Raw genomic sequence first — 16,578 nt, forward strand, 5'->3', positions numbered from 1 at the left:
CTGTGCCTGTGACCAAGACTCAACAGGGCTCTCACGTAGCCTCGTAGCATTGTGCTGTCTCTGCATTCTTCAGAGATATTTAACCATTATTTGTCAAAAACAATAACAATTGATGTTTAATGATATTATGTAAATGGGCACACTTATTTATCTATTTTTTATTCATTTGTTTATTTGAAAGAGACAGTGCATATTAATGAACTTCAGTATAAATACTTTGTAAACATGCCAGAATTAGCATGACTGCTATTTTGGATCCATTATCCCTTGGCAGGTAATAGTTATTAAAACATTACAATACAATATAATACAATACAATCAGTAACACAATAAAGTGCATGGTATACTGTAGCTAAAGTGCATGATGTAAAGTGCTCTGTAAATATGTGTCTGTGTTCACAGGACTTTAAATAAATAAAGTGCAGAGAAAGAGTCCAGGCGAGTTGATCCCCGCCTGGAGAGGTTCTCATGTCATGTGACTGGGTTTATTAAAAAAAAAAAAAGACAACCCAGAGTTAAGACCAGAAGGCAGAGTTAAGCTTAACATTTTGAACGAACACTCCTTAATCAGAGCATCTATTTAGTAATGTTGAGATGGATAAGAGTTGAAAATTAAACAGTAAATGAAAATAACCTCTTCCTTAGGTTGTAACACTCCCTTAGAAGCTCATGTACAACTACAATAGTTGGTGCCACATCATTGTGAAGTTGTCACCATTAATGGAGAGACTGTGAATCACTCATTAAAGAAACAATCTACAGTCTAGAAATCTGTCATTTCCCCCCCTGTATCTGCCTTTTTCTACCAACTCTTAATCATACACAAAGACTTACAGGAGACACATGCCTCTCACTGACAGGTGGAGAGGAACAGAGCATAACACAATGCAGGCAGTGGAGGGAGGTAAATCTCCATAATTACAGACGTACTAGGACAGCATCATGCATCATTTACTGATCTTGTTGTGACCCTTTACGCTAGATACACACACACTGGCGCACACACACTGGCGCACACACACACACACACACACACACACACACACACACACACACACACACACACACACACACACACACACACACACACACACACACACACACACACACACTTTGTATTGTAGCTATAGCTACAGTAGTGTTTCATTGTCAGACCGTTGTCTTCCCTCCAGTCAGGCCAACAAACATTCAACAGTCCAGTACGTTGTGAGGATGTTTCTGTACCACTGAGGCATTTTAATTAAGGAGGATGGATTTTCCCAGTGGGGATGAGAAGGGAATTCCAGTTTGTGGAAGCTGTTTTTCGAGAAAGCCCGACAATGGCACACACTGTGTACCTGGTTAGTGATTACTTCTCTCACGTGGCTACTCCAAACAGCCATTAGAGCTCAGTAGATCAATGGTTTACTGCTCTGGCCTGGTGAACTTGTGCTCTCACTAACCCTCACGTACTGTAACAGAATCAAACATTTATCATTCAACATTTACCACAGCTTTGGCTTCAGAGAAATAGAAGTGCAGACAGGAGTTGAAGTGCCTAATCAGAAATTGCTTCTCTTCTATTTGGTTTTACCCTAACGATGCCTCTTGGCTCATATCCATTTGCTTTGCAGCTCCCCTCTCATTATTTGACAGATACATTTAAAAGACATCTACCCACTCATTCTCTCCATCAAATGAAATAAAATGCCCCCTCTCTTCCTCACATAGAAGCATATTACTAATCAGCATGCCCTTTATTAATCCAATGCGCTGCTCCATCCACAGTCAGAGTCATGATGGCCAAGGGGAGGTACAGTCCTTTTCAAGATTTCTCCCCCTTTATCTAATCTAAGACAAACATCTACTCCAAAATTGAATTTTAGTTTTGCACAGACTAAACGAGAAATCATTAAATCAGTATCACTTTTAGGTAAAAGTTGGATTCTTCTCCTTCTGTCTTAATTTCAGCTCTATGTGATTTAGCTGTTCTCTCCCGATGGGTGAATTTGGCACAGATCGCCCATCCTTTATCAAACCACAAAAGCATGGCAGACTTCCGGATTAAGAGACAGATTTACAGTTAATCATCATCAGCTTTAAAGGAGCTGTAACCAAAATTGCACCTATAGATGTGGATAGACACACAAACAGGGCTGTAAATGTATACACACTTAAAGGGGAACAAGTCGGTCGCTTTGACTTTGGCCTTGGCCATGTGTATTTGTTTTCAACGAGGACGGTGAAGTCAAACCATGGAGCGATGTCTTCTGGCTAACGTTAACAAGAGATTACAAATTACCGGGCATGTTTGTGTTGTAGAGCTGCAGTCCATGTTTCTTGTGAGACGAGATCTGATTTTTCAAGAGTTGGTTTTCAGCCAAGAGACCCTTGGTGGAAGACGTCCATTCACCCCATTACAAGTCATTTAACCAACACAATTACTCTGCTTAAAGTTTTTAATGACATTTGTATAACCCTGGACTCAGGATGTGCAGCAATGCTAATGACCTTGGATTTAACTGCAGCATTTGACACTGTTGATCATAGGACCTTGCTGTCACGTTTGGAGCGCCATGTGGGCATAAAAGGGTCAGCCCTCATGCTGATTAGGTCATACTTGACTGATAGGAGTTTTTCTGTGCAGTTGGGCAATTTCTCTTCTGTTATGGCCCCTCTCACATGTGGAGTGCCACAGGGTTCAATTCTAGGCCCTCTGTTATTTTCATTGTACATGCTGCCTCTGGGATCTATCTTCCGTAAGCACAACATCTCCTTCCATTGTTATGCGGATGATGTGCAGATTTACCTCCCTCTTCAGCTGTCCTCTAAGGATCCTCTGAAATCTTTTCTAGCCTGTCTAGCTGACGTCAAGAGCTGGATGAGCCTGAGTCATCTTAACCTTAATGAAAATAAAACCGAGGTCACCGTATTTGGCCTTCCAGAAGGCAGCTTACACACAATTGATGGTCAGGATCTCCTTGCTTTTAACACCACTCCTTTTATAAAAAGCCTTGGGGTAACTTTTGATAGTAAACTTGATTTTAAGAAGCAAATCAACTCAGTGGTAAAAGGGTCTTTTCACCAAATTCGTATTTTATCAAAAGTCAAGCCTTATTTATGTTTTAATGACTTGGAAAGAGTTATCCATGCCTTTGTAACATGTAGGCTCGATTTTTGTAATTCATTATATGTTGGTCTAGACCAGAGCTCACTCCGTCGCCTGCAGCTGGTGCAAAACGCTGCTGCTCGCCTTTTGACCGGCACTAAAAAACATCAACACATCACCCCTGTTCTAGCCTCCCTCCACTGGCTTCCTATCCGCTTTAGGATTGATTTTAAAGTGTTATTAATTGTTTTTAAGATTTTAACTGGTCTGGCTCCTCTATATCTAGCAGACCTTATACAAATCCGAAATCCAGCCAGAGATCTACGGTCATCCAGTGAGTTGTTGCTGGATGCACCAAGGTCAAAATTAAAAACTAAGGGTGATCGTGCCTTCTCTGTGGCTGCTCCCAGACTATGGAACAGCCTCCCATTACATGTTAGACATGCAGGATCCATGGAGAGGTTTAAGTGCGCCTTAAAAACGCACCTTTTCTCCTTGGCCTTCGGATCCATAAGGACTTCTGATCCTGGCTAGTTTTTTTGTTTAAATATCTATGTGCACTGTTGTCTATGACTACTGTAGCTGTGCACATTTGCATTGCGTATGTGTATGTGTATGTATGCGCATATGTCCGTATATGTATATGTACATACATCTGTGTGTGAGAATGTGTGATAGTATGCATGTCATTTTGTTTCTTGCACATGCATTTGTCTTTGTTTCTGTCTCTGCTCTGTGAAGCACTTTGGACGACTGTCACAGGTCTTTTTAACTGTGCTATACAAATAAACTTGAACTTGAAGCTGTTTTATTAAGGTGCAAATTATGCATAATTACTTTTTAAGGGGTATGTATGCAGTCCATTTATGTACTGTAGCAAGGAGGACTGAAATTCAATTTTTCAAAAAATCTGTCGTCTCCCCTCATTTATACTTTCAGCACATGGAGCCTTGGATCTTTAGAATCGCTGCTGTGACGAACTCAGGATGTGGCATGACTGATCACACAACTGTCACTTCGTTGAGCTCAACACAGACTGACAAGCCATCTGACTGCTGCTGACTCACATGAGCACACATGAATGTAGACTCACACAGACAAGTGATAAAACCCTGAACCTGCTGCAGTCCAACAGCTCTTCCCCCCTTTATAGGATAATCACTGGAAATGATTTAGGTCAGAGATTTATGAGCTTCATAAGAACTCAATGCTTCAGGACTAAAACTCTGTGTATGGTGAGGTTGGTACATGTACTGCACCTGTATAGTGCTTTTTTTTTCCATGTTATTGACCACTTAAAACATGTGTAACTACTGATTTCAGCTATCAGCACTTAGCCTATGTTTCTTGTTATGGGGTCAAACAAATAACCTAATTGCTAGTTTCACATGGGAAACACACACTCTCCTGTGCTGAATTGACACAGCCATCCACTCCAACCTCCTTCCAAAATTGACTCTTTTTATCCAATGTTGCTGCACTTCCTGCTTTTGCTCCTCTCAAACTACAGCCACTGGATGTCACCTAGCGACAAAGCACAACTACTGTGGTCCATGATAACCTGCCACAAAAAGGACCTACTGTATGGGCTCATTATTTACAAGAGGACGGGCTCTGATTTCCAGTAAAGTATACAGTATAGTATTAAAGCACTCACAAAACATAAAAAACAAACAAAAAAGACACAATGTCAAATTTTAGCACACCACAATTTAACAAAGGCTTTATAAAACGTATTTTACCAATCCATGAGCATGTCCGCACAAGTTTGCAACTTTGCATATTTTTTTTTCCTTCTAATAAATAGATATTTCTTCTTGTCAACATCAATTACACATCTGCTGTCTGCAGTTACCCATCATCATTTTCAGGAAACACCACTCAGCAGTGTGAAGTACAGCGGTAATATTCTCCCCTTACTTTCACTTTCTCTCTCTCACTTTCACACACACGAACACACATACAGTACATTCATGCAGTGAGTGAATCCCAGGGGTGCTGGGTCTCTGCTTGTCTCATTTTCAGAGCCATCTCAACACTGACTCACTGTTACACCAACAGACTGATTATAGACCAGGATGCATTAATCCACACATTTGGAAGTGACTCACAGGGTTGAGCTGCCTGCTGGAGTGGCTAGCTTCCTGTTGACTCCCGCTAACTCTCCATCCGATCTATCCACATTCAGAAGGAAGAATGGAGATAATGTGTCCTTAAATATTTGATTAATGTCCACTATTTTGGCAGTTCCTCCTCTAAATTAAATACACCAATGTGGTTCGACTGATAACATGTGCATTGTTTTTACTTAAAGCAGAAGTAAGCGATCCGGTCGTTTTGGCTATCTTCTTGTCAGCCGATGGAGTTAGCAGCCCCCGCCCTCGTCATGGATCTATTGGTCCTCGTCCCTACGACATCACATTCACACGCATCCCTTGGCTGCACACACAGCCCTTCATGCCGTTCTCTCTCCTCATTGGATAAAGGTTGTAGGATACAAGGAAGTATACAATAAGTTTTCTCCTCGGCTTACAGCAGAGCAGAGTGACTGACAGACCCGTGTTTCAGACCAAACACTTTAAGTGATTGCCGTCGGAAGATATAACTACTTAAGACTTATATTAACACAAATATTCCGCTTACTTCGGCTTTAATTTGACAGAAAGCTCACGGTGGTAACAGTAACTACCTGGCAGCAGGTGCATCAAATATAGTCACATGAATATGGAGACTTGTGTGAGTCCATTTTAACCATCTCCAAACCTAAATAACTACTTTCTAGGCCATTAATTGTGTGGGAATATGATTAAAGGAGTATTTCACCATAAATGTGCTATATGTAAATTGCTTTGTTACGAGAATATGCAGATGTACTGCTGTGATCCATATCACTCTATTTGCTCCGACAAGTATTAAAATGATTTAAGAAGTGTCTCTCATCGGTGACTCCTTAATTAGCCCTAACTCAGTTGACTAATGAGTTGTTTTTAATTCAATTAAGATAGTAACACTCACAGGCCTCCAGAAAATGTCACTCAAAAAGTTCAATAGCTGTGACTCAACGATTCTCAAATCAGCAGAAATATTCCAAAACAATTCACTTTCTTTCAGCCGTTCCCGCAGCACTTCCTTTTTTTTCTCACTCTCTCGGGCCCTTATCCACATTGAATTACCACCTGGGCACATTTCAGCTGGAGTCAGTATTCTGAAACTGTAGCTTGTGAAAAACAGATATTAACATAATGCCAATGAGTCATTTTTTGCAGGCATGGAGGCTTACATACTTTACATCCACATGCGTGGCTCACAGCCAGTACCAGTATGCATAACTGAGGCGCATTAATATATGAATGTCTTTGTTGATTGAAAGGATGCTGTTACTGTTCAAAGGCTTTTCTGCTGTTATTACACCCGAGGGATACATGTAATGCGGTGAGGCAGCTCAGCATACTTGCAGGGCGGAGGCATGTTTGCTTCATAAAACTCATATGTGAGCGGTTGTCAGCCCTCTTAACCTTTATGCTGAGGTGCTAATCATTACAATGCAGTGAGAATCGCTGCATGGCTTGCATATGGTTTTGAAGTAGAAACAGTGTTTTCTACCCTATGTGTGAGGTTTAAATGGAGTAAAATATGGTTTGGTTTGGGATTGTGTTATTATGCTTTAAATCATGTTGTTTGAATCAAGATTTGTTCTGATGTTTCAAACATTAAACATGATCATGTTTTCATCTTTAACGTTTGAAACATCAAACAACATGTCATTCGATGAGATTGAATGCTTCAAAATGTTATAACAGACACTGGAGAGAAAACAATGTCAGCACAAACGTTTCAAATGTCGAAAATATATCACGGAGCAACTGAGGCTGAAGATGTGCGCATGGCCTCAGGAAACAACCCCTATCTATTTAAATAAGACTGTCTTGAGAAGAGGAGAGCAACAGTCAGAAAATCACTCCAGAGGTGATATTGTGCTTTGCTGCCCTCAATCACAATGCAGTTAGGAAAAATGGAGCCCTATAAATAGACAGAGAGATAGCATCAGTGCGACCTGCAGGACACACAAAGAACAAGAAGATAAAATGCATGTTTTTCCTCTTTTCTCTCTTTTTATTTATTTACTCATTTATTTGGGTGTTTTCCTCTGTACCTTGATTTTATTTAATTCAATCAGTTCAGGAAAATACAAACACTGCAAACACGTGTCACATTAGATTTAAGGTAAATTTTTGTTTTAGTGGTTTAGCCTGGAGGAATAACTCAGTTAGTGGACTACTAATGAGCTGCTGCGTCTCCACTTACACTATACAAATCCATGAAGCAACTCAATTAGTTACCTCAGTTGACAGTGGCATGAACCACGAAACAAAAAAAACAATGACAAACATCACTGCAGATAAATGTTTTTCTTTATCAAGTTGGGATTGATTAAATTAAAAGACACAATCAGTAAACAAGTTCAAATTGCACCTGGGGCAGGACTGACCTGCCTACTGCTTTTACGCACTTCCTAAATGCTTTCTAATGAGGATGTACATGTGTAAAAAATATATATATCTTTTTTTTAATTTATTTTTACATTTATTTTTCCTCCTACAGTCATTCTTTGCAAACGTTAGTCAAGCCAATTCATGGTGCTAAATCACAACAGCAGTTATCGCAAAGGAATCGCAGGTCAGAACTTTTCTCTTTACAATACTGATGGTCCATTTGTTGAGGAAGTTTTTTCAGACACATTAATAGTGAACATTTAGTGCTGTATAGTAAGTATTTACAGAAGCATGAAAGAATATGTGTGAATAAATGGGAAAAATATCAATCTTACACATGCAGAGGGGCGTTGGATTCCATGATTCTCCATTTTCTTCTTTCCCGGCAATTTGTGGACAATAAGAAATACATATTACATCATCACACTGACTCATTTAACAAACACTGTATTTGACCCAGAAAGTAAATTGGGTCATACTCACTTCATCATCATGTTTCTTTTTAAACATCTTTATGAACCAAGTCACAGTATAAAAATATGTATGAAAAAAACTGAGCTCACGACAATGGCATGTAATCTGCACTGATGTGTTTGACAGGAATAAGACAAGATGTTCCTTCTCAGTGTCTGCCTAATGTTTGGTAAGCATTATCACTGTACTGTATCTATCTGCACGTTGCTGACACAGATAAGGAGACAATGATAGTGGTTGCTGAGGCAGACAGGTGATTTGGATGTTGACGAACGGTAACTTGGCAGACATTCTGTCTGTCCATCAAATGGAAGTGCATTACAGATGTGGATGTTCAAATATAGCAATACCTAAAATGTTTGTTTTCTAAGCTACTCAAGCTTGTGACTTGTCACTTTTTTTTTTTTTTTAAATATGTGAAATGGAAAATAGAAAATAAACAATATGTCTACTTGAGGAAGTAAATTGTGGAATCAGAAAAGTCAGCTGTGCAACCAAGTGAAAATCAATCATAAAGATGGTATCGTTTCTTCCATTAACGTTTATTACTCAGTATATACTAACCTACTGCACATGTAGCCTACAGCCCAATTTGCTTCAACAAGGTGAAACTCTGAACCAACACTGGCAGACTGAGAGGCCAATTGGAATTTGCCCATGCATCATATCAATCCAGCGTTACAACCGAGAGCGGGAGATTTTATAGTAGCGACAGAAGGCCGTCATGTCATGCAGCAGGGCCGGAAAATACCAAATGGGGATAGTAGAGTAGAGTAGGAAAATAAAAAGTTTATTGGGAATGTGCAGAGCATAAGCAATAGCCACCACTCACCAGGTGGTACCTGGGCAGCAACTGGGCCATAACAGCCACAGAACAAGGATTGTGTAGTGTGAGTGTGTGTAGGATTAAACTCGTCCTTATTCACACATGGGCAAAATGTTTCCTCACATGTTTATTCAAAAGAAATGACTTACTATATTCTATATTTTTCCTGATGTCGAAAAAAGTGAAAACCCATGAAAAGACTGGAATAAACAGAAAACAATCCCATTAACAGGTCTTGCCTGTGTATTTAAACCCTCAAATAGCTTAGTCCTCTTATAGAGCTCTGTTATTGTGATGAGCCTGGGCAGGGTGTGTTTATTATGGATCAATCCCACATAAACCTCCTGTCGTAAATACTCACTGAAGCACCAAATGTGTATTAATCTGTGGCAGAAAACTTTCCCCACAAAATGCACGTCTTACTACTGCTAACATAACATTTGCCGAAGAAAACAGTTCCCATCTGGTTTAGGATTTGTTAGAATTAAACTATATATATATATATATATATATATATATATATATATATATATATATATATATATATATATATATATATATATATATATATTTTTTTTTTTTTTAGATATTTCAGCCTTTTGTTGGAACAAATGGGCTTGGGGCTGAGTAGCACAGGAAGCAAAGAAAGCCTTCTTGGTTTTGGTCTTTTAATTTGTTGACAATAAGTAAAAATAGAGAATCTTATGGTTTTATCCCATTACAATGTTCCATTTTGCGTAACAAACCATTTCTGGTCCATATAAATTAGAACTGATATAGGGAGAGGTTACTTTAGTAGCACTGAAGGTTAACTAATATGTAGGGCAACATTTATATTTGGCATCTGTCAGATTTCCACACCATCATCTTTGTGGCTTCATGTTGACAGGATGACAGTGCGGTGCACGTTTCCCACAGGAGTGCAGACACAGACGATAAGGCCACTGGGCCAAAACATGGGCCACTTTCCATCAATATAAAGAGCCAGGGCCCTGCTGCTCAGTAATACACGAGGGGCTACCAGGAAATCTATTTCAAATAAAGAGATGCTGAAAAGAAAGACTAGTCTACAAAAAGCAAAAGCAAATAACAGTCGGTGTGATTTTGTTTGTCTAAAACAGACGTGAAGAAGAGAAAGCACTAGCAACCAGGTTGGAAGCAACATGAATGCAATTTGCATGTTCATTCAAGAGGACGCACACATCATGCACAAGAACAATGACACATGTTATATGCAACCTGTTGAATTCTGAAAACTGAACATGTGGATTAAACAAATCGGCCACTGGAGGATATGATTTTGAAACAACACAATGGAAGCTTTGGCCATAAATAAATACAAACATTTATGAATAAAGATCTTTTGGTGCAGAGGGCATCTACTGAAATAATGGGTCAAGAAATTCTTATTATCTGCCAAACTGTGTTTCTTCTTAAGACATCAGAGCTGAACATTTGTTTTAGTGCAACAGGCTATGAATGCCATCTGGCCATTATCATCACCACAGGGCAGCATGACCGTAAATAGAAATTCAAGAAAAGTGCTCGTGATATGAGACATAATGACACGTGACGCAAGTACACAACAAAACATCCAGTGGCCACAGATGGAAGATCCATTTTCAATTTAATGTTTTGATGGTGCAGAGCTTCAGGCTGTATGGGTTCAGATTTTACTCTGTTATGTGGGATTATTCCCTTTACAAATTGGTTATCAGGATTGACAGTATATACTACAATTTCTCACTTTCACTTAGTGGGAAAAACACAGGTGTCTCTCAACACTGACTTCTGCTCCAGTCTATTTGAGCGTCCCAGTAAATCACGATGTGGTGAGATGAAAGCAGCTAAATGGAATTCAGCCGTCATCAGTTGTGTCAAAATGCTGGTGGCACACGGCTTCTCTGTAATTATTACTATTCAGTGAGTTTTATTTATGTAATGTCATCTTCATTCTTATGCATGAATTTCTGCTGTAACTGTCTTGTACAGTCACAGTTCATTGATTATGTTTTTCACAAACACAACCGATATCCAACAATCTCAGTGGGGACTTTGATCAGTGTAGAGGTGTGTATTGGTGTAGACGGTGAGACACCATTATTACATTTTGATAAATGTAAAATGTGAACATGTAAATGTAAAAACTAAACTTATATATTGTCATGCAGAATAACCACTTTCATATACTGTACTGTATTTCCGTACTGTACATTATTGTTGTTAGTTTAATGTGATATAATTGGTAACACTTGATATGATGGCATGTCACCATTCCCTTATTATCTACAGATATCTATTCTAAAAAAAAAGATAGTATGTATTGATGTCAAAAGTAGAATCAAATGTAGAGTTCAGACTTGTCAGAGCCAGTACTTTGGTAAATGTATTAAACAACAGACGCATAAAGGCATAGACTGTGACCAGACTAAAAATACATTCTCAGTTACTCCGTCATTTTGAAGGCCTGAGGTGTAAAGTTGAGCCTTTTTTATTTATTTTTCTTAAACCAGCGTCAGGTTTGGTAGTCGGGACAGTCTGACAAGAAGTGACAGTAGTTGAGAAACCCTGATTTCAACTCCCCAGCAGTGACTGCAGCCATTAACGTTTCTCCCACTGCGTGTCAGGACAGGGAGAGTCCACAGTTAGTATTCCCACAGTGTGTTGCGCCGCTCCACTGCTCATCAGGTACAGCAGCCCCCTGGGGAGACAGTGTATGAGTGAATATTAAAAGTGCGCATTTTGTCAGACGGTGGGAGTGGTTACAATGTTCCCTGGGGCTTGTCGTAGTTCCACTATGTTGCCTAACCTAACAAGGCAGGGAGAGTCACACAGTCTGAGAGATGACGCCGGTCTCAGGGGAAATTTGGGAGGATCACGAGTCAGGCTCACTCCTCTAGAACAAACTCTGACAAAATGGAGGCTGCCAGGATTCGTTCCAAGACAGTTACAGGCGACACATCATATATAATTGGACACAGAGGACAGCTGAAGGTGATTCACACAGAATCATTCATTGCCATGTGTGACTGAAATGATCTATAAGCTGCTCACCCAAGGAAAGTGTCATGAGCTTAAGGACAGACAGGATACTGTAGCAGAGGCATTTCTCATGTATCGAGAATTATCCCCACAGGAGGCTGAACGTTTATTACACAGTTTTAGTTCAGGATTTTTGATCCTTTGTGATTTCGTGCTGATAATCACAGTATAGACCTGCTGCATGCAGCAACGCTGTCTGAGCTCCAGGAGTTAACTCTGCATCAGTTACAGTGCTGCTGCCGAGGTCCATCTGAAGACCAAGAAAGTGGGGCACATCACCCAACCTCTCACATCATCTGGGGCAGAACCTGCAGTCACAGTATTTCACTTTCATGCACTGCATATCCAAACCCCCCCCCCCCCCCAAAAAAAAAAAATCCTAAGGTCTGAAACGGAAACTGACCTTGAGGATAGTAGAAGTAGATGCACTTTATATACAATCAAGCAATCAGGTTCTAGCCTCAGATGTTTTTATATATACGTATATACAGTACACATGTCTGAGTTAATCACTGTCTTTTATGCTGAGAACTGCTTCTTGCTAAAACATGTCTCTTGCTTGCCGTGAAGTATTAACACCATGCCAGTGTGAGTTCCTGCATTTTCTGTCCTTTGTAATCTAAGCATGAGTTTGATAAAGCAGTAGGTACACTGTGCACTTCACGGTAGATCATATCTCATCTTGCCACAAATGTGACCACTATGTAAATTACCATTATTCATACTTTGTAGGTGGTGGCTCTCACATGTGGTGCAGCAAAGAAATGAATCCAGGAAGTATACACGGCAACAACAACCACAACAGGCATGAAAGGAGAGGACACTACAACATCACTAAAATGACTCTGTAGGTATTAATCTCCTTGATCCAACCCAAGAAAAGCTAAAAAAAAAAAAAAAAAAAGGGTATTTAAAGAAATGTCCTGACACTCGTCTCCATGTCTGCTTATTTCCTCACACTGTGACACCAGGGGCATAAGAATAATGGACAGATGATGACAGTCTTTCCTCTGAGGTGCTCCGTGACCACCTGGAAGTACAATCAGGACCCTACTCAAACAGTATTTTCCATGCTCTGCTTGCTGTTTATACGCTTTCAGAGATCGCCTCCTTTCTCCTCCTGAATTGACTGATTTGCATGCTCTGCCATCATTGGCTGCCTGCATGTTGCACTTCAACAGGCTGCCATCTGCTGATTGGTCGCAACTGCACAAGGGAATGGAAGCTCTCTCACCAAAACAGGCATAAAAGGCAGCAGTGTGGTGGGATCACAGACACACAGCAGCACCCAATGAGCAACAAAACAGAGGAAAGAAGACTCACAAGAAACTGCTGAAGGGAAGATTTTGAAGGATAGTCATTAAGATAGGTAGTAGTCGGTGAAAAGAGAGTGCTGAGAATTGTAGAGTTGATTTAAAAGCAGTTTTAAACACTAAGAGTAAGAGAGTTTTGGGGACATTTTCTCTGATTTATTTAGCTCATTTTGGCCCCAAAGCAAAAGCCAGCATGTCTCTGGAGGTGAAGGAGAAGACCCAGGTGCGTCTAGTGTTTCTGGGGGCAGCAGGAGTGGGCAAGACAGCTCTGATCCGGCGCTTCCTCCAAGACACATTTGAGCCCAAACACCGGCGCACAGTGGAGGAGCTGCACAGTAAGGAGTATGACCTCGGCGGGGTCAAGATCACGGTGGAGATTCTGGACACCAGCGGTAGCTACTCGTTCCCTGCCATGCGCAAGCTCTCCATCCAAAACAGCGACGCCTTTGCACTGGTGTATGCAGTGAACGACCCAGAGTCTCTGGAGGCAGTCAAGAGCCTTCGAGACGAGATCCTGGAGATCAAGGAGGACAAGTACACGCCTATTGTGGTGGTGGGCAACAAGGTGGACCGGGAGGACGAGCGGCAGGTGTCCAGCGATGATGTGCTGTCAACTGTAGAGATGGACTGGAACAACAGTTACCTGGAAGCTTCGGCAAAGGAGAACGCCAACGTGGTGGAGGTGTTCAAGGAGCTCCTGCAGCAGGCGAACCTTCCCAGCCGCCTCAGCCCCGCGCTACGCAGGCGAAGGGAGACCTTTCCCAAAGACACCAACTTCCGGCCACCGATGAACAAGACCAACAGCTGTATTCTGTCGTAATGAGAGACGGATGAGCAGAATATTTTTCTGCTGAGGGGACAAGGCGTGAGAAGACAGAGAGTAAGGTTGTGAAACCCAGTGCTGCTGGACAGAGAGAAAAGTCTGGGCTTCAGTCAGCGTTGGTGTGAAGCGATTGTGATAGGCAATCTGGACCAACAAAGACACAACTGAGAGGAAAAGAGACTGAAGAGCAGATTGGTGTTTAGACTGAACTGAAACAGACTGCCACCTGAATCATTTTCACCTTGAAGGAAACACATTTAATACTCAGTTGTTTACTTGATGTAATGTCGTTGCTGCTTATTTGGTGACATGCTGCTGGTGTTTAGATCAATGTATAGCTTTTGAATTTCAAATTAAAATGTTCACTTACAACAAGGTGTTTGGACCATTGCCAACAGACTGTTCAATGAGAGAAAGTGTGTATGTTGTGGCTTGTGCAGAACTTGTATCTCTCATGTAAATTGTTTTAACTTACGTATTCACCTGTAGCACATAATGTTTACAATTTGCCATTAAGCATGTCATAACTCATTTAAAGAAAAAAAAAGGGGTGAAATGTAAACTAAATGCACTTTTCATTTTAAAATAACCATTAAAAATGATGTTTTTAAATATTTTTTTTATAAATCCATTTTTTTTTTTATAATTATGTACTCTCACTAATGATATTATTTTGCTGTTTGTTAAACAAATGTAAGTGGAATATGGATCTAAATGTGTAATAAAGGACAAAAATTGAAATTTGTTGTGTGATATTTTTGATATTAACGCTGGTGAACGTATAAATCCCTACATTTTTTCATTTCAAGTAGGTGATTATGAGAAGGTGCGAGTTACAAAAAGTAAATAAGTAATTCATAATTAAGTACAAATTTAAGCAATCAGACCAGAAATTACATTAGTGCAACAACATAGACATAAAGTAACAAACAGCACAGAAACGCACAATACATGAAGGAGATGGGAAAACACCATTTATAGCTACATTATGCTGTATTCTACTGCACTTGGTGGACTTAATGAATCATTATGAGCCTTCTTGAGATCAGGAAGTCCTTTGGCCAGTTTGTTAGAGCAGGCAGGACATAGTGTTATCTTTTCAGGTAGAAATTATGAGCCAACAATAGGAAGCAATAATAAGCTAAAACTCTGATTGCAAATCATGTAACAGCACTGACAGTTGCCATGTATTACAGAAGCATGATACTGGTTATTGTGGGTGGGGTCCCACCACCAGCTTCGCTGTCTGCTTCCACAAACCACTGTTTCAGGCACAGAATCATATGAAAACATGACATGAGCAACTTGTGCCAAGATAAGTTATTCACCGTGTTGGTCTCGTTTCTGTTTACATTCATTTCATTGCAGTGACACAAACCAGTAAATCAATGTCTACTGAAACTAAGAATGAAAAATAAAACAGAAGGTGAGAGGTTGAGGTCCAGAATGATCCATCGTCAGCATCAGAGTATTTTTTAGATCTCTGTCGCCACCTGTTGGTGCAAAACACACAAGCCACCCAATAAGGCTGGTAGCAGCTCAGTATGTACCCAGTGACCCTCCTGTGGTCCCTCCAATCAGGATTCAGCATAAAACTGTGACTTAAATCTCGGTCAGAGATTCAGTTTGGCTCATGTTTACAAGTTGATTAGATGTTTTTATAAAAGTATAGAGCCAACACAGACTTCACTGCAGTGGGTTCCTACTCAATTAAGTTCTGTAAGTTCTGACAAAATGTGTGGTAACATTAATGCTCATCAGATCAGCCAGTCAGTGACTGGACTGACTGGCAAGCTGGCCTTTAGTGGGGTCTGTTATGTATCACAGATGGCTTTTCAGAGCCACTGCATACACTATAATTTGCAGAGAACAACTTAAATATTGCAGATATCATCTCAAACAATTCTCACATCTCTGGAAAATGAGCCCCACTCAAGATGAAAGCAAGAGTGACATCCCAATTAAGGAGCCAGCGTAAACAGTGACTGGCTCGGGGCCCGAGGGGCCGGCTGTCAAAGTTAAACAGGAGTGCTGTTGTGTACTGTGATGCTCAAGGGCAGCTCAATTTGTTTTGCTTAACTGGTGACAAAATGGATCATTGTGCAGTTCCTGAAAAAGCACTGCACGGTTCCCCTAAACGCAACCTGCCAAGCAGAGACCGTTGTAGTGCTCAGGTCCAAACTACCCTCCCCTTCCCTCCAACCCCCCAACCCCCACCTCACTCCATCAGATTAGACTGAACTAAGTTTCCTGTTTTAATTTGAGGAAGTGGCCAAGTAAACGTTTGCAGGCAGTTCCTCTTTCAGTCCACATTTAAACATGCTTCCGCACTGAGCTCTTGTTCATTTGCAGAAGGGATGGAGGCCTGGCAGCTTCAGTGTCACGCAGGTGTGTGGATTTGACATCTGGCTTTGCAGACTTGTTGCCTTCAGTTTGGTATGAGAGAGATATTTGAGGACTTCAGAATAGCCATTTGACTCAGACTAGCTTCACTTTTGCATTTATCTTTATTAGCATTC

At 40.6% G+C, this 16,578-nt stretch overlaps 1 protein-coding gene across 1 annotated transcript; it reads left to right on the forward strand.

Moving 5' to 3' along the window:
• Nucleotides 1-13,288: 13,288 nt before the first annotated feature.
• LOC310987646 (ras-related protein Rap-2a-like) lies at nucleotides 13,289-14,614 on the forward strand. Its single transcript, XM_083973990.1, has one exon. It carries the CDS (start codon nucleotides 13,430-13,432, stop codon nucleotides 14,054-14,056), a length of 627 nt encoding a protein of 208 aa, XP_083830116.1. The 5' UTR covers nucleotides 13,289-13,429; the 3' UTR covers nucleotides 14,057-14,614.
• The last annotated feature ends 1,964 nt before the right edge of the window (nucleotides 14,615-16,578 follow it).

This window comes from Trachurus trachurus (assembly GCF_905171665.1).
Source record: "Trachurus trachurus genome assembly, chromosome: 1".
NCBI classification, from domain to species: Eukaryota; Metazoa; Chordata; class Actinopteri; order Carangiformes; family Carangidae; genus Trachurus; species Trachurus trachurus.